General features: G+C 39.0%; 2 protein-coding genes across 4 annotated transcripts in view; both read left to right on the forward strand.

Annotated features, from left to right (window-relative positions):
• LOC129727504 (uncharacterized) overlaps nt 1-25,029 on the forward strand; it is a 330,263-nt gene that overhangs the window by 254,120 nt on the left and 51,114 nt on the right. The window lies entirely within an intron of this gene.
• Nucleotides 4,687-23,415, forward strand: LOC129727505 (uncharacterized). The gene is made up of 2 exons (XM_055685387.1): nt 4,687-4,752; nt 20,398-23,415. Exon 2 carries the CDS (start codon nt 20,534-20,536, stop codon nt 22,076-22,078), a length of 1,545 nt encoding a protein of 514 aa, XP_055541362.1. The 5' UTR covers nt 4,687-4,752; nt 20,398-20,533; the 3' UTR covers nt 22,079-23,415.

Raw genomic sequence — 25,029 nt, forward strand, 5'->3', positions numbered from 1 at the left:
GTTCCCGTACTCCTAGCGATTGGACACATTGTCATGGAGCTAACTCACACTCCTTATTCGATTTGACACAGTAAAAATTTACCTTAGCGTGAGTCATTGGTGATTAGAAAACTATCACTATTTACTAATTTGTTAATCAAATATATTTTGTATTGACACATCATTGAGCCATATTGAGCATGATCACGGTATCATTAGCCGTACTTTGAACAGTGGACTGATAACGGAAAGGATGGGTGCTTCGGATAGGGTGGCTTACAATGGCCGTGTAATCAATCACTAGAGTGGGTCCGGCGGACGCCGTTGCTCCAAATGCATATTTAATTTCCACATATTGTAGCGTACTTGTTGACACGTGCTTGAAAGTGGATGGCTGCGAAAAGTAATTGCAAACAGAGAGCTATTTTGTTAGGGCAACGAAAAAAATAAACGATACAGTCTTCAAACAGGGTGTGGTGATATGTAATAGGTATCCAATATTTCGTCATAAAGATGACTAACTTCACTACCGACGGGTGCGTACTTTTTTTTTGGGAAAAACTGACATCAAACCATATGCAATATGACAACATAAATACCCAATAATAACTACTACAAATATTTGTAGTTTCTAGTGAAAATGTTTTGTTTAGAGCAGAAACAACAAAAAAAAAAACACTTTCAGCACATCTAAAATTTGAAATGTTATTTCATAATATTTGAAACAAACACCCGAACAGATTGAAACGTTTGGTTGAACCTTTTGATTTCGTGACATACATATTTACTGTTATGACTCTATTTACAGACGAATGGTGATGGTACAGTTTACTCAGAGCTTATCAACTCGTGGTAACATGAGCTGTCCAGGTGATGCAAAAGTAGTCTTCATCCATCACTCGCCACCAGTCAATTAGCAGGTAAACGATATGATTTTTTTTCTTTCATTTCAAACAAATCTAATACCCTTTAATTAGTGAAAGCAGAACTAGGCTGTTTATGCCGAAAAGTAACTCATCACAAGTTAGAGGCCATGGAAAAGAAATCAAAACAACCAACCAAAGCTTACCGTCATATTTGGTCGCATATATTGTTGAATATGACAAGATAAAAATTTTGGCAAATGAACACTCCATTTGATTGTCATATTATGTATATTGGGTAAATTTCCATGTCATTACGGTTCCGATTTGCCAATTCATTACGAATACTCACGAAAGTATGCAATTACTGACGTTAAGTTTATTAGCGAAACGTGCCATTATTAGGCGATCGGCAACGCCTCAGAGGTGGTTGGATTGTGATATGTTATCACCTGGGCAAAAGGTACATGAGCATTCTCTGGTTTAATCCAGTATGTTTTCCAGTATGGCAATTTCATCTGTTTATTATTTTATTATCACTTTTTATTCCTCATATATCATTTATTTGACAAGGCACAAATACAATTTAATGTTTAACGGCGCCAATTATATCTGGTGACTTAAAAACTAAAAGCAAATTTTTTATCCTCGCTGCCGACTACGAGCTGAAATTAACTCTAACTTAAAACTAGCATGAATTTTTCAATCAGTGTTTTGTTGTTGAATGGCCGTCTGATGCTCTTCGAATGGCCGATGTCATGAGCTGGGGCAGGGGTTTATATTCTCGGGTCCTGGAGGTATTGTGCGGGGTCTAGTTGCTGGTTATGGTTCGTTGTTGTTGTTCGCTAGTGTTCAAGTGGCCATATGGTATGTGCCGCTGAGCCAAAATATCACTGAAGGCCTCGGGTTCTCAGGTCGTGGCGAATTCGAGTGGGGTGCAGTTGCTGATTCCAAAATCTGTGCTTAAGGTTCAAACGTGTTCTTGTCGTTTTGTTGGGTGTAGACCAAGGGGAACGGGACTAGACTGGGGCATGGATGGATTTTAGGAAAACGTATATAAGGGTCATGTAGGGTATGTCACGGCTCGCTAAGACATCATGAACAGGTACAGCTGGCCGTCTACCTCCGGCTTCAAGGAAAGCTACTAATTTAGACCTGGCGTCACGGTGGACAGGGCATGACCAAACAACGTGCTCTATGTCGTGATAACTTTCATCACAGGCACAGATACCACTTTCCCCGAGCCCAATACGACGGAGATGCGCATCAAATCTATAGTTGGACATAAGCCGGGACATCACGCAAATGAAATCTCGACCTACATCCAACCCCTTGAACCACGGGTTCGTCGACACCTTGGGGATTATGGAATGTAACCACCTTCTCAGTTCCCCTCTGGTCCAAGCATTTTGCCAACTAATGAGCGTATTCTGACGTACAAGTGCGAAAAATTCATTAAAGGCAATTGGTCTTTCATGAATGTCACCGTTTGTTGCGCCCACCTTAGCCAAAGAGTCCGCTTTCTCATTACCCGGTATCGAGCAGTGAGAAGGGACCCACACTAAGGTAATCTGAGAAGATTTTCCGGATAAAGCACTCAGATGTTCCCGTATTTTCCCCAGGAAATACGGAGAGTGCTTAACATCTTTCATCGATCGGAGAGCCTCAATGGAACTGAGACTGTCCGTAAAGATGAAATAATGGTGGTTTTATTATCACTTGTTGTTTGTGATTTGTGTAAAAAAAGCAACCTAAGAAAACATTCGTAGGCAACGGCATAATCCAGTGCTGAATTTTGGGATGCTTCATGGAAACCTACCCTTCCAGCTGATTGTTGTTATAAGCAAGAGTTTTCGCAATCGACACCCGTCCTTCTGCAAAGAGTAAAATACGGGTGACAAAAAGTTTATTGACGGTGGTCAAACAATATATTTTTGACTTTTCTACATTAGATGAAAATGCTTCATTTCTGTTTAGTCTTTTTTGAAAATAGCTTCATTTCTGTTTAGTCTTTTTTCTCAATTGAAAAAAAGAGAAAACTAGTTTGTGATCAGCTATTTCCATTGAGCGAAGTTGAATGACAACATATTACATTAAACAATATCTCGAAGTACGAAACGAATCCGTCAGTTCCACATTCTCCAAGACAAATTAGTACTAATTTTCAAAGATTTATCCATATTCAGAATGACAAAATATGTTTCAGCTCTAAAATTAATCGCTTCATTAAAAAAAAAAAAAATTTTACAAAACGAAAAACTCTGGACGAGGTTTAGTGTTCGAATCCGAAGAATGGAAATTCTTCTACAGTTTTCATCTACACTATGTATTCGATGTGTCTGTCTACATGGTGAGTTTACGGTGAAATATTTCATTCATGCAAGCAAAAAATTTCAAGGTTTGAGACAAAAAAAAATCGTTTAGTTCTTTAAATGGACTAACGGCAGAAAAACGAACATTTTAATACAATCACAGTCGACAAATTAAATAGAAAGCTAAACGCAGAGACTTCAGATAACAAAAACCTCGCGCTCCTTTCTACAATTACCTTATTGCTTTGAGCACCTACTTGCAAACTTCAAGTTCAAGTTATAACTTTGCGAGTCGTTTCCATTGTGTGCGTATTCGCTGGTTGATAATATTGTTTGCAGAAAACACGTTTTGTCGGGCATGAACAAGCGTACGCAATAAGAATGCAGGTAGGTTTTATTTATTTGCACCAGTTTCTTCAGCCTTTTTGAGGCTAGAAACTTGCCTAGCTTCTGTTGTTCCAATGTTCGCAGACGTCATAATTTGCGAGCAGCTGTAGACAAAGCAATGGAAAGGTATACTGCTTCACTGCAACGGAGAGTTTTTATCCTTTTACAGTTGATTGTTAGTGGGAAGGACTATTGTGGGGCAGACCCTGTGGCTGTATTGAAGATCAAGTTCGCAGCCCACATGTTAGATTTTATAACTTCTTTAAAAATTGTGTAACTTTATCAAGAAATGGACAGTCTCATACTAGTGTCAAAACCAATAACTATAATTTCTCATCTGTTGTAACAAAGACCGTCGCAGAATGTAGTAACACACTCAAAACTTACTCTAATTAACACAATTTTTATTTTCCGTGTGCTCAATTGACTGCAACTAATTGCTTTACTTCAACTGTCAACACGATTGCAAAGAAAGGAAACCGTTATCGAAAAAACGGTAGATTCTCTTTTGCAAAACATCTTCCAGGATTATCATAACAACAATTTTAGGCTCTAGTGAAAGCACTGTTTAGTTGTTTAGCAACAGTAGTATACAGAATTATAGCATATTAGTTTGTCGGAAAACTTCTGGAGGATGCCAGAGAAAATTCGGCACTCAATAATTATTATTGAGCCTGTCAAAATAGTTTTCTCCGACATTTTAAGGTACACTCACAAAGTACCTACCAATATTCGGAGACATTCTTCATTGTCAATCAACCTTGCTGAAAGTTTAATCGCTTCGGTTTCCCACGTCTTCGCCGTTATTTTCGAATGCTTAAAAACTGAATAAAGCATGCTGTACAGAAATGTTTAATCTTCGGTGGGAACATACATGCCTGCAGATTAATATTATGGTTTTACCGCAGCTGTTTGGTAAGTAAATATACCATGATGATAAGCTAAACGTAAGTTGAATATATATAGCTCAAAGTCGTGAGACTCGTTTTACATTTCGAAAATTTAGAAAGCACGCTAGTTAATTCCGTGAAATGGATCGAAGTAAAATAAACTCACGTTTTCTTCGACGCAAGCCACCAATGTAAGTACCACTGCTTCCATACTGTGACAGATATTTACTATCACACTGTTTACACTCATCACAACCCAAATGGAGTAAATATTTTGGACAGCATTGCAAACGCTCATTGCCTGCGTTTCAACATCAACATGTAAGTACGAGTGATGGTTGATCCAGTAAAGGTAAATATTTTGCTAAACTATTTCGAAGCACCATCCGTAAGTGCATGTGTTTGTGGCAACCTCATAGTGAATCGTATCGTATCGTACCTACCAACCAACTTTTCCTACATCCGCGAGCCTAAGACAGACAGACATATAGTTGCAGAACGTGTTGGCCCGTGTGGTAAACGCGGTATATTTGCCAAGGTCATGTTCACCCTTGCATTAACAATTCGCGCAAAAGAGTCATTTGCGAGTGATGTGGAAAAGCCGGTGCTGTCATCCAATGCACTTACCAGCGTTTTGCACATGTGGTAGTACGTGTAGGTTAACTAGACTACGAGTAAACTGTAATAATCTAGAAAAAAAAAGATTTTTATTATATTACAACCCAAAAGTCACTGATCATGGACGAATGATCAGAGACATGTATAGAGGTGTGTACTGAAAATTTGTTCAGGTGAAAAAACTGCAATCACTCTACAATTACTCAGTCACTACGTGTGGCTGTTTGCCAGGAATCACTCAAGCCTAGAAAACAGGTGTGCAATATCAAAATAGACGATGGAGTCATATTAATACTATATTTACACACTGAACTGGATAAAAAAAACGTACGGTGAAGGTGGTCTGCCTGCTGACAGAGAGTGAGGGAGACATAACACAAGTCAGCCTCAGTCTGAATTCGCATGGAATCGAACTGGCCTAGGGTCAATGGATCAACAGTTGCCATTTCGGCGAAGAGAGTGCAGAACGGTTCACCTACCTCTCTGCGGTCACCACCGACCGGGTTCATTCTCTGTTGGTAAAAAGTCGGCACGAAAAGTGGCGTTTCAGATTTCAAAGCGGGTTTTAGTCCACCGGAGAGGGACAATTTGTCACACAGTTTGCTAATCGGTGGTCAGATGTATGTATTTTGTTTGGAATTTTTAACTGAAATTTTATCTTATCCACCGTGCGGTAGAAGTTCTATTAAATTCACTCCTCCCAAACAAATCCTGATTGTGTAAATCAGCTTTCACGATACCGTTAGAATCAAATCAAAACTGTAGGTAAATGCTAATTAATTTTTGATGCCTCTGTGCAAATATCGAAAATCATCGTTGGACTAACTTTCAAGTTACGCCCTTTTGTGGTTTTTCAAATTGTGTGTCATTTGAAGTGTAAAATGATGCGTTTTGGTTCAGGTTAAGGCCTGGAGTTACTTGATCAGGAATATTTTCCGATGGTGCCAATCCAGCTCAAATCTGCTAAAAAGGTTACAAATGGGCATATGTTACCAACAAAGTCAACACCTGCAATAATTTACGTTCGTTTTGGAAGAATCTCGAAAATTTTTATTTAATTTACATGAAATATCCGTTCTGAAAAATTTAAATGCGCGTAACTCAAAAATTATTCTTACGATGATTTTCAAAGCTGGTTATAAGGTGTTGGTTGGTAACACCAATGAATTGTCTACAGTTCTAGTATTTTTTATGCCAACTCGTGGCTATTAAACACTACTTATTATTAGTAATTTGATAACCTCCTAGGTAAATGTGTTTATAAAACGTTTTAGGGACCATCCATTAATGATGTCACGCAAATTTTGAAAAAATAAACTCCCCCCCCCCTTTCCCCTTGCCACAAACCGTCACAATTTCCTGGAACCCCACCTTAATTACATCACGTATTTATACTCCCCTCCCTCTTCTTTGGTCATAATTGACTGAAAATTGAGAAATTTGTGAAAAATGCAGTTTTTCTAAATTAGAACGAATTTACTGAAAGAAAAACTGAAACTAAAAGGAAAAGAAGATTATAAAAGATAACTAAAAAAGCGTTTAATCCTTAGTCCAAGGTTTCTGTTGATGGAGTGGTATATCGACGACATAGAAAGCTGAGGCAGTAACTGTTACATCATTGTAATCCAAATCCTCTCCACATGTTACAATCCCAAGTAACAATTCTATAGCTACTTGGTTTTCTAACGGTTTCATCACAGCAATGAATATTACCAGCGGTTTTATGGCGGTTAAACCCGTTGCCAAAAATAGCAAGTCGCAATGAACACTGATAGCTGTCAATAAAACTCTAATAAAACTTCCAATAAAACCGGCAAGAGTCAATGCGATTTTGCTTTATTATTGGTTTTATTATTACTATCTATTGCCCCTTAAAACCACTCCAGCTTGCTGTCATATAACATAGAAACCAGTTTTATTGCGGTCATTCAAATGCCCAGTTTTAACCTGTCAAACTTGTAAACAAATATATGCAGGCAATGATATACATACAGGTGAGACAAAAGCGGCTGAGTTGGTTTAGTGTGATGCAGAATTCTGTCGCAGTCTCCGTAAGATGTGTGTAAAATGCTTTAGAGCATCTTGCAGCGCATTTGTGAACATTGATGACGTAGAACTCCAAAAATCTAATAAAGTAACACAGCAAACTTAGTACTTTTCGGTAGTTTTTTTTTTAAACTTTATCGCCAGTTTGTCTTGTTTTGGTTGCAAATAATTTCCTATGTCGCTAAATTATGCGTCCTTGAAAATAAGGTAGGGGCAAGACACTATTGATATATTTCGAAATATATTCAATATTCAATTAAACTGAGTATGTATCGTTGCATTTTTCGTGCACCTCTCTATTAATATCAAAATTTGTTGATTCCTCATTATCGTCGGTGTGATGTCAGATTTTTCATAAAAATAAAGTTGTCTAGGCCTCAGGGATTTACCATATTTTTCTCTAATAATGCAGGCATCCAACCTTTGCCGCACCTTACAACATATATATCATTGAACTAGGCTTATTGCGGCTACGATTAATGCCAACTAATTACCAACCGCGCCATATTGATATTTTTGAAACTTGAAACGAAAATCGAATCGTCGTCTGACTAACAAATAAATTGAATATCCAAAGTTGATTTTGATCTATCTCTGTATTGAAGAACACGGCTAGATTTTTTTTCTGAAAAACTGAGCTAAAACAATCCAATTCATTTTTGCTAACAATGAGTTCATTTTTGTAAGCCCGTTCTATTTTGATGGCGCATAAATTTTAAGCGCCTATGATCTCAAAATGCACGACAAAATTTCATGCGCATTTGCTTGAGAGCTACAAAACCTACCAAAAACCCCTCCTTATTCCTTATCTTTCTACAATATCACCATCAAATAAAATCGATTGCACGATGATAACCAACACAGGTGAAACATTTCTCCCGCGACGAGAGATTTCCTTATTAAAAAAAGTGGCGTGATGTTCTGGTGTGTGTGCAGGAACGGCACAACAAATCAACTTATTACGGTTGCTGTCAAGCAATGAAAACTTGATTTGGACTTATTGTGGCAAGTAGCAGAGCGCAATAATGCAACCAAATTTATTGCGCTCTTAAAGAGGTAATGCCAGTTGCTTATAGTATGCGGTACTCTTTCCATGTGATTTTAAAGCAGTTTTATTGCCATTCTTATAATTGATTCAATAAGCTTGGCAAGGGTGGGCTACCTGGCTGTAAAGCAAACTTATAGCGGTTATCAGGAGGTTCTGATAGTATTTTTAGTTTTAACAGCAATTTTGCGAAATTGGTCATGAAAACCGCTAAAAGAATGCAATACGACTTAAATTGTTACTTGGGAATAGCCAAGCATTCTTATTCACGTTTTGTCACATTTTTTGTAGAATTGAGAGAGACTAAAAAATGAATGCAATTGCGAAATTGTAGAACTATGAATGAATGATGCAAGTAAAATGAATAGTGCTGAGTTGAACTGTGTGGTATAGGTATGTGTCTTTTTTATTTATTTATTTTTTTGAGTTGAAACGTGATGTCACACTCCATATGTCACAAAATGTCACAATAATCGGAACCCTTCCCCCCCCCCCCTAAATTCGTGCAGAGGCGTCTCGTCCACCTGTTCAACCTGTTCATAGGACAGGTAGACAATCTCAGAAAAAAGTGATTTTTTCACACTTGTAGAGTGGATGAAAAATCATCGAAGGTAATTTATTTGTAATTTTAATGTTATCCCGAACATCCCTATTTTATTTTCTACATAGTGGAAATTTATGCACCATGAAGAATGTAACCTGATGGGCTACACTTCAGACTACGCCATACAACTCACGCAATAATGACTACCGTTTGTTTAGACCTTTCACCTGAACTAACCGTCGTTCAATACTTCTCTGCACCTTCAAGTACGGCAGGGTAGACACAGTCGTTTATACTCACCACTACTAATGCGACGCCTCGCGTAAAAATGACATCTTTGGTTCAAACTTTCTGCTGAACAAAACCGATGTCCGCGAGAGAAAACATTCATTACACACCACCTCTCTTTAGTGTCTGGTAATCTCCAGAGCTTTCGTAGTGCAAATGAAAACGAGCAAATTCATTCATTATTTCTGTCAATGTGGTGGAATTCTTCCGTCGATGTATAGTTTCATTCAAACCTCTACACCCATTTTGTTCATTCTAAAACTTGAACCTCGCATAGTCCGTATAGTATACGTTTGTCTTCTTACGCGCTGCTTTCTTTTTAGTTTAAAATTTCAACATCGTCAAAGGAAACGCTTTAGCATTGAACTAAGATTTGATAAACAAAGATAGGTTTTTTACTCATGCGAAAAGTTTAAAGGCAAAAAGATCATAAACATAATTTTAATTATCGTTGGACAAAACCTGAATGATACTGACATTGCATATCACAACGCCATCCGTCGAGTGAACTTTTCTAGTTCTTCGACGGATCAAGAGTTATTTACGACTGAAACCGATCATTGAGAATCATGATGTGATAAATGTGGATAAAGATTTCCTCTATGAAATGATGCAGATATCATTATTCTACGAGAAAATTATCTGAAAACTCGCGGTCATAATAGACCGTAGAATTTCTTTGCCAAATAGATAAATGTAGAAAGATAAAAGTTTTCGAAACTGTTATCACGATACTGTTGCTGACTGAACAGGTAGCCCACTTGGTCACGCGTCGCCCCGAATGCGTGACATCATTAATGGATGGTCCTTTATTAAGTTACGTTTGCGAGCATAGCTTTCAAGCTTTCAATGTACCGGCCTGAATTGAGTATAGACCATTTTGGAAGACATTTCAAAACTCAATTCATGAATGAAATTTTGACAGGTAGCACTGAACAGCTGACATAACGCACGTATGTTGAAGCAAAATCTTCTGCCGAATCTTGTGAGCTCAAATTTTGGCATCGGTGTTCGACGAACGCGAAGCTGAGTCTGCTGCATCAGACGTTCCTGTGGACTGCATGCATCTGACGTCGTTTGTGGTTACTCCTGCAATGGTTCTCTCTGCTGTGGAAAAGCTGAAAAGTTCAAATTTTCCGGGACCTGACGGTATGCCGTCGGTGATGTTCTGCCGCTGTGCTGTTGATTGTTCACCCGCTCGCTCAACGGTGGAGTTTTCCCTGAAGTTTGGAAGCAATCATTCATGTTTCCCGTTTTCAGAGCTGGGACAAGCGAAACGTAAGAAATTATCGAGGCATAACAAGCTTATCTGTAGCGTCGAAGCTATTCGAAATAATCGTCAGTGATGTAATTCGTAGCCTGCCTATGAACTACATCTTCATGATCTGTTACCACGAATTTAATGGAATTCTCCAACACCTGCATTACTGCAATGGAGATCAAAACTCAAGTTGAAGTCATCTACACAGATTTGGAGGCGGCTTTCGACAAAATCTATCACAATATACTGATGGCCATCTCGTCTTGGAAATTCCTCGAGGCTGGTATCGTGGATTATGTCTTACCTGACTGGTCGTGCATTTCGTCTGGAAGTTGACTCCTGTGTATATTAGGGTGGGGAACCGTTATATGGAAAAACGAAACAGAAAGCCAGAACCAATTTTTTTGCTCTATTTGGGGCCCCAAACAATCCTAAATTTATCGGAAGTCGATTGGTTTTGTGTCCGCTTAGCGCATTGCATTTCAAATTTATATGGAGATTTGTATGGAAAACCCAACTTTCATGTATTTTCCATTCTAAAGAGCTCAAAATGGCTCAAACCATAGGTTTCATAACTTTAAATGGTAGGTTTTTTTATGCCCAACAACTTGGCCGAAGACACTAAAGAGCTAGGGTGTCCCAAAAAAATACTAGAGCTGTTCAAAGTTGAGTATGTCGAAATTTATGTTGCAAATCATTTTTTCTGCCAACACTGCCAGTGTACCGGCGTCAGTCAGATTTCCATCAGAAGTAACCTTTGAAACACGTTGTAGATTCTTTCCACACCTAGAATAATGACCTTAATTTGTTTGCTTGATCCAGCCAAGTGTACAAACTCGTAACGACAGGTTACATCTGATGGGAATCCTACTGACGTCGGTACATTGGTAATGTTGGCAGAAAACAAGAGTTTCTGCATTTAAATCGATGTACTCAACTTTGAACAGCTATAGCTCTTCTTAGGGACCTTCCAACTCTTCAGTGTTCTCTGCAAAGTTGTTAGGCATCTAAAATACTATACTTTAACATAATGTAGTGCATTGTTAGAGCATTATTGAGCTCTCTAGGAAGGTTAATGCAAAAAAGTAGGTTTTCCCATATAAATTTTCATACAAATTTGAAATGCAATGCGCCAAGGGGAAACAAAACCAATCGACTTCCGGTAAGTTTAGGGTTGTTTGGGGCCCCAGAAGGAACCAGAAAAACTTGGTTCTGGAAAATCGATCACTTTTCCCCACCCTAGTGTATGTTCGAGTTTGTGCAATTCATCCGGAGTGCCCCAAGGCAGCAACTTAGGTCTGCTGTTGTTTACGCTATTTTTCAACGACGTTGCTTGAAATTGTGTCTGGGTTACAAACTCATTTACGCCGATGACTTGAAAATATATTTGGTGATTCGCTCAATTGCAGACTGTCACTGTTTGCAAAACCAACTGAATCTGCTCCCGGACTGGTGCTCTCGCAACAAACTAATCGTGAGCGTACCAAAATGCTCCGTCATGACGTTCCATCACTCAAAAAATCGATCTTATCTGATTATTGCATTTCATGGGAGAAAATAAATGGCTTGGGAGTCGTCCTGAATCCAATACTATCATTCAATTCATGTTACCCCGTTGCCATACATTGTGACCGTGTGTTTTGAAGTACTATAAGTGTAGAATATTATCGCAAGTTTTTAGAAAATCCATCAAGCCTAGCAGGAGATATTGCACTTTTTGTGATTTTGGCATCATCGTTAAGAGCCGTTTTACCCCACTTAACCTGAATGAAAAAAATAAAAATAAAATCAAAACTTCCTACCTTGAAACAAACCCTGAAAATTTAAGCCCAATCGAAAAACATAAAAACTACGTTCCTCAGAAAGGTGGTTGCACCTCTCGCGAACTGATTCTTAATCAACACCTACGCACTGATAAACGACAAATCCGATGACGACAAAAACGCGTTCTATGAAAATCTGGAACGAATCTTTGACGAGAATTCTTCCGTCCGATCATTAGAAGACATAGCCCTCATTTGTCAACCAATGAAAATGGACTGAGGCTGATGAACTTTGCCGCGGCCAGAGGAATGATCATTTGTATGCTCCAAATAGAGAAGGCTGCTCCCAGATCGATCATGTACTGATTGACGGTCGGCACGTTTCAGATGTTACTGATGTCAGATCTTTTCGGGGACCGAACATTGACTCTGATCGTTATCTCGTCGTTTGTGAGATCCGCGCACGGTTGTCGAACGTTCTCGCACAGAGAGAACGTTGGCAGCAGAATACGCCAAAGATCTGGATCAACGGATCGCAAAACAGCGCGAGGAACGAGTGGAAGACGTAAATGGGCTGTAGAGTAGTATTCACGGTGCCATTGGAACGACTTCGAGTGAGGTGTTAGGTATAACGAGTGAAAGACAGCGAAATTGGTTTGATGCTGAGTATCAGAGAGTCAGTCGAGTCGAGAAGAACCGTATCAGGAGCCGAATGCGGCTATGCGTCAGAACAGAGAAAGATACATGGAGGTAAGAGCTGCCAACAATAGAGTCCACTGTCGAAAGAAGCGCGAGCACGAGGAACCGGTGCTCGCCAGCCCAGAGAACATACGAGGCAGAATAGAATAGAACAGTAATCATAGATAGAACAGTCATCAGAGTCAGAAGCAGGAATTTCCCTGTCCCGGAAATGTGTAATGACAAGGATGGCAACCTGCTTATGGATAAACCGACGGTTGCAACTAGGTGGAAGGAGCACTTTCAGGCGCTATTAAACGCTAAGGAACAAGATGAGCAAAACAGGAACAAGCTATGGAGCCACAATCACAGGAGGGCGATTAGTAACCTGAAGAAGGACGAGGCCGCTGGAATCCCGGCCGAACTTCTGAAAGTGAGCAGCTGTACTATGCGATCTACCTGATTATACTGGAAGTTAGCTTGGGAATTCCGGTGATGTTAATCCTGAAATGGAGATTGATTTAGAATGGTTTGAAGTGGTTGATGAATTTGTTTATTTTGGTATGCTTGTGACATATTACAACGATGTGAGTCGCGAAGTGATACGACGAGATGCAGCTGCGATCAGGGCCCTCTATGGACTACGCAGCCAGCTAGGGTTCCATTATTTGCAAACTCGCACAATAATAACGCTTGTTTGCAAACTCGCACAATAATAACGCTGCTGATTCTCCCGGTGGCCCTTGACATACATTAGGCATCCCAAGTAACATTTCTATAGCTACTTGGTTTTCTAACGGTTTCATCACAGCAATGAATATTACCAACGGTTTTATGGCGGTTAAACCCGTTGCCAAAAATAGCAAGTCGTAATAAACACTGATAGCTGTCAATAAAACTCTAATAAAACTTCCAATAAAACCGGCAAGAGTCAATGCGATTTTGCTTTATTATTGGTTTTATTATTACTATCTATTGCCCCTTAAAACCACTCCAGCTTGCTGTCATATAACATAGAAACCAGTTTTATTGCGGTCATTCAAATGCCCAGTTTTAACCTGTCAAACTTGTAAACAAATATATGCAGGCAATGATATACATACAGGTGAGACAAAAGCGGCTGAGTTGATTTAGTGTGATGCAGAATTCGATCGCAGTCTCCGTAAGATGTGTGTAAAATGCTTTAGAGCATCTTGCAGCGCATTTGTGAACATTGATGACGTAGAACTCCAAAAATCGAATAAAGTAACACAGCAAACTTAGTACTTTTCGGTAGTTTTTTTTTTAAACTTTATCGCCAGTTTGTCTTGTTTTGGTTGAAAATAATTTCCTATGTCGTTAAATTATGCGTCCTTAAAAATAAGGTAGGGGCAAGACACTATTGATATATTTCGAAATATATTCAATATTCAATTAAACTAAGTATGTATCAAAATTTGTTGATTCCTCATTATCGTCGGTGTGATGTCAGATTTTTCATAAAAATAAAGTTGTCTAGGCTTCAGGGATTTACCATATTTTTCTCTAATAATGCAGGCATCCAACCTATGCCGCACCTTACAACATATATATCATTGAACTAGGCTTATTGCGGCTACGATTAATGCCAACTAATTACCAACCGCGCCATATTGGTATTTTTGAAACTTTTTATAATCTTGAAACGAAAATCAAATCGTCGTCTGACTAACAAATAAATTGAATATCCAAAGTTGATTTTGATCTATCTCTGTATTGAAGAACACGGCTAGATTTTTTTTCTGAAAAACTGAGCTGAAACAATCCAATTCATTTTTGCTAACAATGAGATCATTTTTGTAAGCCCGTACTATTTTGATGGCGCATAAATTTTAAGCGCCTATGATCTCAAAATGCACGACAAAATTTCATGCGCATATGCTTTAGAGCTACGAAACCTACCAAAAACCCCTCCTTATTCCTTATCTTTCTACAATATCACCATAAAATAAAATCGATTGCACGATGATAACCAACACAGGTGAAACATTACTCCCGCGACGAGAGATTTCCTTATTAAAAAAGTGGCGTGATGTTCTGGTGTGTGTGCAGGAACGGCACAACAAATCAACTTATTACGGTTGCTGTCAAGCAATGAAAACTTGATTTGGACTTATTGTGGCAAGTAGCAGAGCGCAATAATGCAACCAAACTTATTGCGCTCTTAATGAGGTAATGCCAGTTGCTTATAGTATGCGGTACTCTTTCTATGTGGTTTTAAAGCAGTTTTATTGCCATACTTATAATTGATTCAATAAGCTTGGCAAGGGTGGGCCACCTGGCTGTAAAGCAAACTTATAGCGGTTATCAGGAGGTTCTGATAGTATTTTTAGTTTTAACAGCAATTTTGCGAAATTGGTCATGAAAACCGCTAAAAGAATGCAATACGACTTAAATTGTTACTTGGGATAGGCGCTGAAAAAATCTGATGAATGAGTGCCCTGAGTTTTTAAGCTTGAAGTCCTGCGATCGATACTCGCCGGTAAAATGGAAAATAGTGTACGGTGCAGGTGCATGAATTACGAGGTACCAGATATGTAAACATGCTGATATAGTAAAGGTAATACAGCGTGGTAGGCTACACTGGGCTGAACATGTAACCAGAATGCGTGACGAGAGTGCCGCCAAAATAATTTTCAGCAGAGAACCAGGAACAGGCCGTCGACTCCGTTTTTGGTGGATGTGCGCGGTGAAAGAAGATATACGATCTGCTGGTGTACGAGATGACTGAAGCGCGGCTGTCTCTCTGCTGGGCATCTCTAATTTGTTCGGTCCTAGACTGGCAAACGGTCCGTCGGCCAACAAAGTAAAGTAAGTAAGTAATATAAGTAAGTACTACAATCACACCTCGATATAAGGCAACTTTATTTTTTGTTTCGTTACGTTATATCGAGTTACGTTATATCGAAGCACAAGAAAAAAAAATTTTTTTTTTTCATTGATGAAAAATTGTTGACGGTCATTCAAAAACTATTTTCCTATCACCGAGAAATATATATATAAACCTTTCTCATGCCTCTTAGAGACAGGTGTTAATCAGTCACGAAACGGTGAAAAAAAAAGATCAATTTTACCCCATTTTACGGTACTTATTGGTTTCAAAACATACTAAAAACATTTATTCGGAACATTAAACACCCCGAAAATAATTTTTTTTTCTTCATCTACAATTTATTTGACACGGCACAAATACAAATTAATGTTCAACGACGCCAATTATATCTGGTAGTATACTTTCTAAAGTATCTTAATAACTAGAAGCAAATTTTTTATCCTCGCTGCCGACTACGAGCTGAAACTAAATCTAACCTAAAGCTAGAATGTTTTGCGTTAAAAGCACTTGTTTGTTGTTCGATGAAAATTATAAGTAGTGAATCGATCCCAGTTGCTATTATTAATCTTCTCAGAGCCACCACATTATTTCCAAAGAATTATTTTATGAGTTTTGGATGAAAGTTATAAATATCGATACAATATAATCTATTGTAATATTAGCGTCAATTATTCAAAAAATTATACTGGTAAACACAGGTTTTGCCTTAGAGCTCCAGCTGAAAAATATGAAAGGTTATAACTTTTCAACAATTTCTGTTAATTTTGGTGCCCCTGGCAAATATGCCTTTCACAGGGACTTAAATGAGTTTCCTCATTCACCAATCGTAAAAGCAACAAACCCGGCGAACAATTACTCTGCAACGTTTCGACGCACTTTGCATTTATTAGGAACACCAAAATTTCAGGAATGAAACTTTTTTCGCTTTTGTCGACCATTATCCCTTACGATCATTGTCGAATGCAATAATGCAAGCAATGTAACAAACAGTATTGTGAAGTTCTACGTCATCTTTACGGTCATGTTTTTTTTTTAATTTTTTGCACACAACACTTCTGATTTTTCGTTACGAGATAATTACCTCATTAAAACAAAGTTAAATTAAACTTTCGCTGATACTGTTGATTTTGCTAATTCTGAGATATAGGCCCCAATATTTTTATTACTTGACATTTAAAGTTAATCTTGAAAAATACAAAAATAATTATTTTCCATCAAACATTAACAATCATGAAAAAAATTTCTGTTGGAGTTTATCAAAATAAGGTTGAGGTTATTAATAAAATGAATGGATTCCTTTTTTATTTGTGAAAAGAAAACACTTCTTAAATTACACTAGTCAACACAGGTGCACTCGAAAAGCTCAAACCGGAAAAAAGATTATACACACTTAATTTCTTTTACTGAGAAAAAAAGTTAGTGGCTAGGGACACCAAAATTCATAGGAATGGTTGAATAGCTACCAGTTAATAATTTCTAACGGGTCTCGATAATTTATTGCCGAGAACGACTAAATGACTACCTAACTGAAGTTTCGGCACAAAATATTACCGAGCCGAAATTTCAGTTAGGTGAACCGAGATTCATGAAAAAATGTGACAGCTGTAAATTTTGTAAACGAGCACTCAGTGGTGTCGTTCTCGGCAATAAATTATCGAGACCCGGCAAAAATTTTTAACTGTGTAGCTATTCAACCATTCCTGTGAATTTTGGTGTCCCCAGCCACTAACTTTTTTTCAGAGACTTGAATGAGTTTTCTCGTAAACATAACGTTAAAGCAACGAGTCCGGCGAGCATTTTTTTTTGACACTCTCACGTAAGTTGACGCGTTTTGGTATTGGCTAGAGGCACCAAAATTCATAGGAATGGTTGAATAGCTATAATCTTTCATTTTTTACCGGTTTGAGCTTTTGGAATGCACTTTTTTTCTTTTAGTCGACCAGTGTTATTTTTTTCTTCACGTATTCAGACTAGTGTTATGTATAGATTAACGCAAATGGCTTCAACCCCGGTAGATTTTTGAAAAATGGGTCGACTGTGATAAAAACAAGAGAGTTAGATATTAGACTCTGTTTTGCCAGAATATACATCTGAGTATGTGCATGTTTCATTCTCGTAATTAGATAAATAAAAATAACAAAATTATATTTTTTTAATTCTTTTTATTTTCGCGATAATTGCATTTTAGTCATCTTAGCAATTATTTAAAACTGAGTTATATATAAAAACCACGGTTTCCATTACTATGAGTAAAAACGACCGATTTTTGGTATAGGTTTGAGAAACTGGCGTTTGGGACACTTTGCGTTTCGTTGGATCTCATAAGACTTTAACGCGATAAAATCATGTGGTTTTGATTTTTGTCCCGTCTAACAATACACTCAACGCACTGCGGGACGTAGCAAAGGGAAAAAGCAGTTGCATTGGCAAGTATTAGTTTTGAGCCGTTAAACTGTTAAAATCATCTCTCATATAAAACAAAGTATAAGTTTTTGTATATTTAAAGAGATAACGAGAGAATTTTCAGAGAATATTAATTAATAATTGATGCATATTTCATATCATTAGAAAAAAGAGTTCATTTAGTCCAAACAAGTTCAAATACACCATTGAAAACATTCGTTTATTTGATTGATACAATTTTTTTGAGCAACGATAATTAAACATTGCGCGTACAGCGATTACTTGCATGATTCCATCTGTTTTTTTTTCTGTTTGATACCTTTACAGTACCTATACTATAATAGTTATCTTTAATCTCTTGCCAAAGCAAAAATATGTCCCTCCACCAAACAAACAACATGCCCCGAGGGGAAACAACACTACAGAAGCGTCTCGAAGCTGCACATAACCGGTATGCGTTATTATTCTAACCAAGAACCAGAAACCGTCGTAATGTTTACTACCCATATCAAAGCGATCCAGTTCTAGAACTTTTGTTTTCATTTTTCGGGAAATTCCCAGCATATGGAAATTTACGCTCGTCACTGCCACTAATTGCCTTTGGCAATATGTTACACTTCTCATCGCAGCGACAGCAATGGTCGATGCAAACAAGATGCCTAAACGCAGACTGTGTATCAACAAGTAAGCGTATCTACCGACAACCGGCACCCGGGACTGGAACTGTTTGGCGAATATATATGTAGAAAAGATCAATGACGTTAGTTTGTTGTTGTTACTGACAAACTAAAGCTGCGGCTGTCTAAGCAATGACAGCCAGTAATTGAATCGTCGAGCGGAGAACCTTCTGCGCTGCAAGGCCTCCCATCATCATCCGCGCTGCACACTGTTTAAGTGCTAGTGCTGATTATCTTGCAATGATTTTCCTGTTAATAAATATCTCATGGCAGATTTTCGCCCTAGCCAGCCAACAGCCCCTAGGCGGCATAGAACCGCATTCTGACCGGCTGTGTTGTGGAGAAAAATTGCTAGCTTAACAATCTAGTGTGAGCAATCGCCCAGCTCAATCAATGGTATGTACCCCGTTCCGTTGTCGAACGAAGTTATTTTCCATTGACGCAGGTTAAGTAATGGCAAGCTTCATACGGAGAAGCTGAGACGATGAACTTATAGTTTCCTCTTTGCTTCTCTGTTTGCATTCCTAGCCGAAGACTAGTCAATCTGGAATTCCCACTGTCATTCATATTTCGAGGGACAAGAGGTTTTAAACTGCCAGGAAGGGATTTGCTTATGAAAACGGAAATGCTTTCGGAACTAACAACTCAATTGCTATCTTTTGCGGTTGGAGTGATTGAAAGCAGGAGGCCTTCGTTACAAATTGTTAGTTCAACTATTCGATGATGTACATACGAGGCGAGGATACACGAGATTTGCTCCTTCATATGACTTAAAATATACTCATATAGTTACTCATACCAAGCATCATATTGAAACTATCATCACTAAATTGAATGTAATAGGCAGACGTGAGCCGTAATCTTCCAGACGTGGCACCACAGACTTTTGTTTTTGCGATAGAGCACACCAAATTAGACGTAGGGCCCTACGTAGTCAGTAGGGCGCCAATCATCGTATGGAAAAAAAGTGACCAGAAAATTTCAACAAAAAAAACCCTATACAAAAACACCCTGTGCAAAATTTCAGCTCAATCGGACTCAAAATGGGGTGGCGCAAAGCGATTGAAGTTTGGCTTTTTTGAAAACCGAAAAATCACCCAAGGGGGAGGGGGGGGGTACGTGAAATTTCGGTTTTCGAAAAAAAATTTTTGATGCCAAATGACTTAAAAACGCATGAAACGTCGAGAATTGGTGTCGTGTTTCTTTCAACTTTTTAAATGAGCACACGTCGAGTGAATATTGGCTGGGACCGATGTCGAATTGTTGAAATTGTTGACGTGTTGCGATGCTACAACTGCTCAGAGTACGGCCATATCTCTGCTAAATGCAGCAAACCAGCATGTTGCCCTAAATGCGCTGAAAACCATACTGTCGACAAATGCGAATCAGTATCGCAGAAATGTGTTAATTGCCATCTTTTCAACAAAAAGCGTGATCCGGCTACCGAGAGCGAACTCAACGATAACCACGCATCCTGGAGTTCTATCTGCCCTCTATACAAGACACAAGTGAACAGGTCGAAACTAAGAATCGACTACTCTACGTAGCAATTAGCTCCCCTAAGCAGTCTGGCCAATCAACCGAATTTTCATCGCTCGCTGGGACGCAATGAGACTAGCATCATGGGAACTCCTGACCCCCTCCCCACTGCAGTCGAGCTATTCCTGCCTGCGCACATCAGTCGTCCCGGCCCTGCGTGTGGACGTGGGGAACGGAGTTCCCAAAATACGCTTTTAGGCAAGTATAATCCTGATTGTAATTATTCCTCCGCTGATTCGCTCTGCGCTTCCAGTGTACCTGCTGCAGACTCACTGCCGCGTGACGATCAACCTGCGGATCAACACCTGCGAGATATTATTACCGAAGTTGGACAACCGTTGCTCGCGATTCCACATTCTGCTAGCCCGGGACGCACGTCACACAGTAGCATGGTAGCCCTGGACCCACCTAGCTCAGCGTTGCCTAATGCCAGTACCAGCAATCTTCAGCTCACACGTTCCTGCCATCTTAGTCGTCCCGGCTCTGAGTCTAGCGCTGGGGTCAGGGCTTACCAAGCTGCCGCTCACGGCAAGTATTTCTCTTTTTACGACGTTACTCAGCCTGATGCCGTTCCCACTTCCAGACTAGCTCCAGCCGATCCAGCATCACAAATCCTGCTTTACTACCAGAACACCGGCGGCATCAACATGTCCATTGCTGACTACCAGCTAGCATGCAACGACGCTTGCTATGATATTTATGCTTTCACCGAAACCTGGCTGAACAACAACACTCTATCACATCAACTTTTCAACGAAACGTATTCCGTTCAGTTCACAACAGTTCACAACAGCAACAAGAGCAGTGGTGGTGGAGTTCTCCTAGCTGTTCGCTCCAGCTTCAAATCTCGTCTATTGAAACCTCCTGAGGACTTAACGGTAGAGCACCTGTGGGTGGCGATTTCAATGCTTACTGGCACTCTGTTTGTTTGCGTAATATACGTGCCTCCCGATCGCGTCAACGACTGTACCCTAATAGAAAAGCACACTCTTTCTCTGGAATGGGTCGTTTCACAAATGGGAGCTACAGACAACATTGTCATTTTGGGCGACTTCAACCTTAGTACAATATCATGGCTTCACGGCAGTAACAACTTCCGGTTCCCAGATAACTCTCGTTCATCGATCAGGCCAGCATCGTTAGTCCTACTCGATGCGTACTCTTCTGCTAGGCTCCGGCAAGTGAACGGCACTATGAACGCCAACAACCGTTTGCTCGACTTGTGCTTCATCAGCGAGGAGCTGGGACATAGCTGTTCACTTTTACAAGCTCCGGCACCGCTTGTAAAAAATTGCAGACATCATCCACCTCTGCTAATGACGTTAGAACTACTTCCTGAGCATCATTTTGAAGCAATCGCTGAAACCGTTCACTACGACTTTTACAACACTGATTTTGAGGGAATGAAAAACCTTATAGCTGGTGTTGACTGGACTACATCTCTTAGCGGTGACGATGTTAACTCCGCAGCATCGACTATGAGTAACATTCTTATTTATGCAATTGATCGGATTGTGCCTAAAAAACTTACCCGTGAGCAGCCACATCCAAGTTGGTCAAACTCAGAGCTGAGACGCTTGAAGAGACTTAAAAGGGCGGCACTAAAGAAATATAGTAAACGTCGAACCGATTTGTCGAAAGCTGAATACTTACGCGCCAACACTGCATATAAACGCCTCAATAGTGCTTTGTACAACAACTACCAGTTTAATCTGCAGAATCGACTGAAAACGAACCCCAAAAAATTCTGGAGCTATGTGAACAAACAGCGCAAAGAATTTGAGCTGCCTTCTAGTATGACCAACGGGACCGACAATGTTGACACCGTCGAAGGTATCGCTGACCTATTTCGCACGCAATTTTACAGCGTATTCTCCGCTGAAAATGTAAACGACCAGACATTGCGAATGCCACTAATAATTTGCCTACCATGAGAATGCTCGGCTCTCCGTTCGTCATTGATAGAGACATGGTGATTGCAGCCGGGAACCAGATGAAAATATCAAACGGATACGGCCCTGACGGCATTCCTTCTCTAATTTTAAAACGATGCTTAAATTTGCTTGCTACACCTTTGGCCAAGGTCTTCAATTTATCCTTGACGACGGGCGTCTTTCCCGAATGCTGGGAGAATTCCTTCATCTTTCCCATCCACAAGAAAGGATGCAAGCGGACCGTTTCTAACTATCGCGGTATAACTATCGCGTCGCTTAGTTCTGTCTCAAAGCTGTTTGAAAAAAATGTTCTTTCCAAATTGACTAATGATTGTTCGCACGCCATCTCCCTGGACCAGCATAGATTCATGCCTAAGCGCTCGACGACGACTAATTTGATTACTTTTACATCGTTCATTATACGAGAGATTGAACACGGTAATCAAGTGGACGCTGTATATACCGACCTTTCCGCAGCTTTCGACAGAGTAAATCACGAGATTGCTTTAGCGAAATTCGACAAAATCGGAATGAACGACAATTTGCTTTCTTGGCTGCGCTCCTACCTCACTGGAAGAACCATGGCTGTTAAGCTCGGCGATTATACGTCGTTTCCGTTTCCCGTTACATCCGGCGTTCCTCAAGGCAGTCACCTTGGGCCATTCCTTTTTCTGCTGTTCATGAACGACTTGAATTCGATTTTAAAATGCATGAAATTATCCTACGCAGATGATTTGAAGCTATACAGCACAATAAAAAACTCTCTCTTGACGCCCAGTCTCTACAATCTGACTTGGAAGCCTTCAGCGATTGGTGCAGCTTAAACAGGATGTCACTTACTGTGTCTAAGTGCTCAGTTATCTCCTTCGGTCGAAAACATGCGATGTACCTCCACGACTACAGTTTACAAGGATCTGCTTTGAAACGTGAGACGGTGGTGAAGGACTGGGAGTCATGCTCGATTCAAAATTAACCTTCAAGAATCACGTTGCTTATTTAGTTTCAAAGGCGTCGTCGCAACTGGGTTTTTTGTTTCGTTTCGCTAAAAGCTTCAAAAACGTGCACTGTCTCAAAGCTCTTTATTGCTCCCTGGTCCGTCCTATATTAGAATATTCCGCCATCGTATGGTGTCCTTTTTACCAAAACACAGTTAAGAGGATTGAAGCTGTGCAGCGAAAATTTGTTCGCTTCGCATTAAGGCAGTTTCCTTGGCGAGACTCTCGTAATCTACCGAGCTATGAGAGTCGATGCAAGCTCATCAATTTAGAGCTGCTGGAAGGAAGGCGCAACTTGGCCAAGGCCTGTTTCGTGGGAGACCTGATACAGGGACACATAGACTGCCCCTTATTACTAGGTCTCCTCGATATAAACACTAGACGACGCAATCTCCGTTTCCATACAATTTTAAGCAACCGATCTTCAAGGACGAACTATGGCCTACATGAACCAGTACTCAGCATGTGTCGCATTTTCAACAGCTGCAACGATGTGTTTGATTTTAATGTGTCCCGTGTTAAGAACAAGCGTTGTTTGAGAAATGTTTTATGCTAATTTAGTTCTTAAGATAGCTGATTTCAGTAAATGTCATTAGGGTAAGAACTTTATCTGTTGACAAATAATAAATAATAATAATAATCTGAAAAAACTTTTTTTTGCAAAAATTTACTCTCTGGGACTTGTCGTTTTTTCAATTGTGGAAGGCGGAGTTCAAAATGTTTAGAATTTATCTTTTGAAATTGATCACTAGTCTCTCGAAATAGCTTATATAATGATATACACTATAACTAGCATCGAATACATTATGTTTCATTAGGGTGGTTTATTTATTCGACATAGGGCATAATATTGTGTAAAAATGAGTAAAAAATGAAAAAAAACACTTTTCACTGAATACCAATAGAAAAATTCCTGAAAATATAATATTTGTTATATCATTGTCGTTAGGGCGGCAATGTTGAATTGGAAAAATTATAAGTAAAATTGTAAAATATTACAAAACAAATGTTGAATGCTTTCATGTAATTTGCAAAATCACACACGGGAGGTACATGGAATTTTAATATTTGAAAAATGTTTTCGATTCCAAGTGTCTTAAACTTTTAAATGAAACGGTGGAAACTGATGGAATATGTTTTTTTTATTAGAGACGTTTTAACTACTAAGTAGTTATTCACGATGGAATATGTTATATTACTTTGTTTGAAAAATCTACTCTCTAAGACACTTGCACTCGTCTTTCGAATGTTGTACCAGACAATTTATTCGTTTTATTTACCACAATAATGTCCTTTGCCAACACTTGATTGAACACACAGTGCTCTGGCTTATATAATCGGACAAAAGACTATATCGATGTTATTCAGTGATAATGAGAGTATAGGGATCTCAAGTAGATACCAACACAATTGACTGTTTCTGGGTTTGCGTCGTTTTGACAGTTCGACCATACATTTTCTGTCAAGTTTACATCATCAGAACGTGAACGTGCCCATTGGCTGAAACTTTGCATAGACGTTTTTATAGGCAAAAGATGCCATTTTGTGCTATTGGTTTATTTTATTGAAACACAACTCATTTTTGAAAAGCTATTGGAAAATGCTACTTCGGATAGGTATTGATGATTACACAAATTTTTAGAGCCAACACGGTTCGTTTGAGCGGTGTGACATCTTCGGCAAAGTTGTAGATAATAGTTTTGTTTTTCCAGAAAATATACACTCTTAAAAAAAATTACTAATTTAAAAAAAAAATAAAAGAAAGTTATAAATTAAAAAAGTTATAATTATTATCGAAAACAGCCCATTTAAAAAAACTGATTTTTTTATAAAAACTACGAAAGTTTTCCTGAACAACGAAACCGGCCATAAAGAAATCAGAAAAAAAAGTTATATTTTTGAAATGTATTTTCACTGGGTACATTTTTTTTTTTTTTTTTTGGAGGAACGAAGTTA

Source organism: Wyeomyia smithii, chromosome 3, assembly GCF_029784165.1.
Source record: "Wyeomyia smithii strain HCP4-BCI-WySm-NY-G18 chromosome 3, ASM2978416v1, whole genome shotgun sequence".
NCBI lineage: Eukaryota > Metazoa > Arthropoda > Insecta > Diptera > Culicidae > Wyeomyia > Wyeomyia smithii.

Coding starts and splice junctions, on each gene's coding strand:
- LOC129727505 (XM_055685387.1), top strand. CDS start 20,534: ATGGTAGCCCTGGACCCACCTAGCTCAGCGTTGCCTAATGCCAGTACC.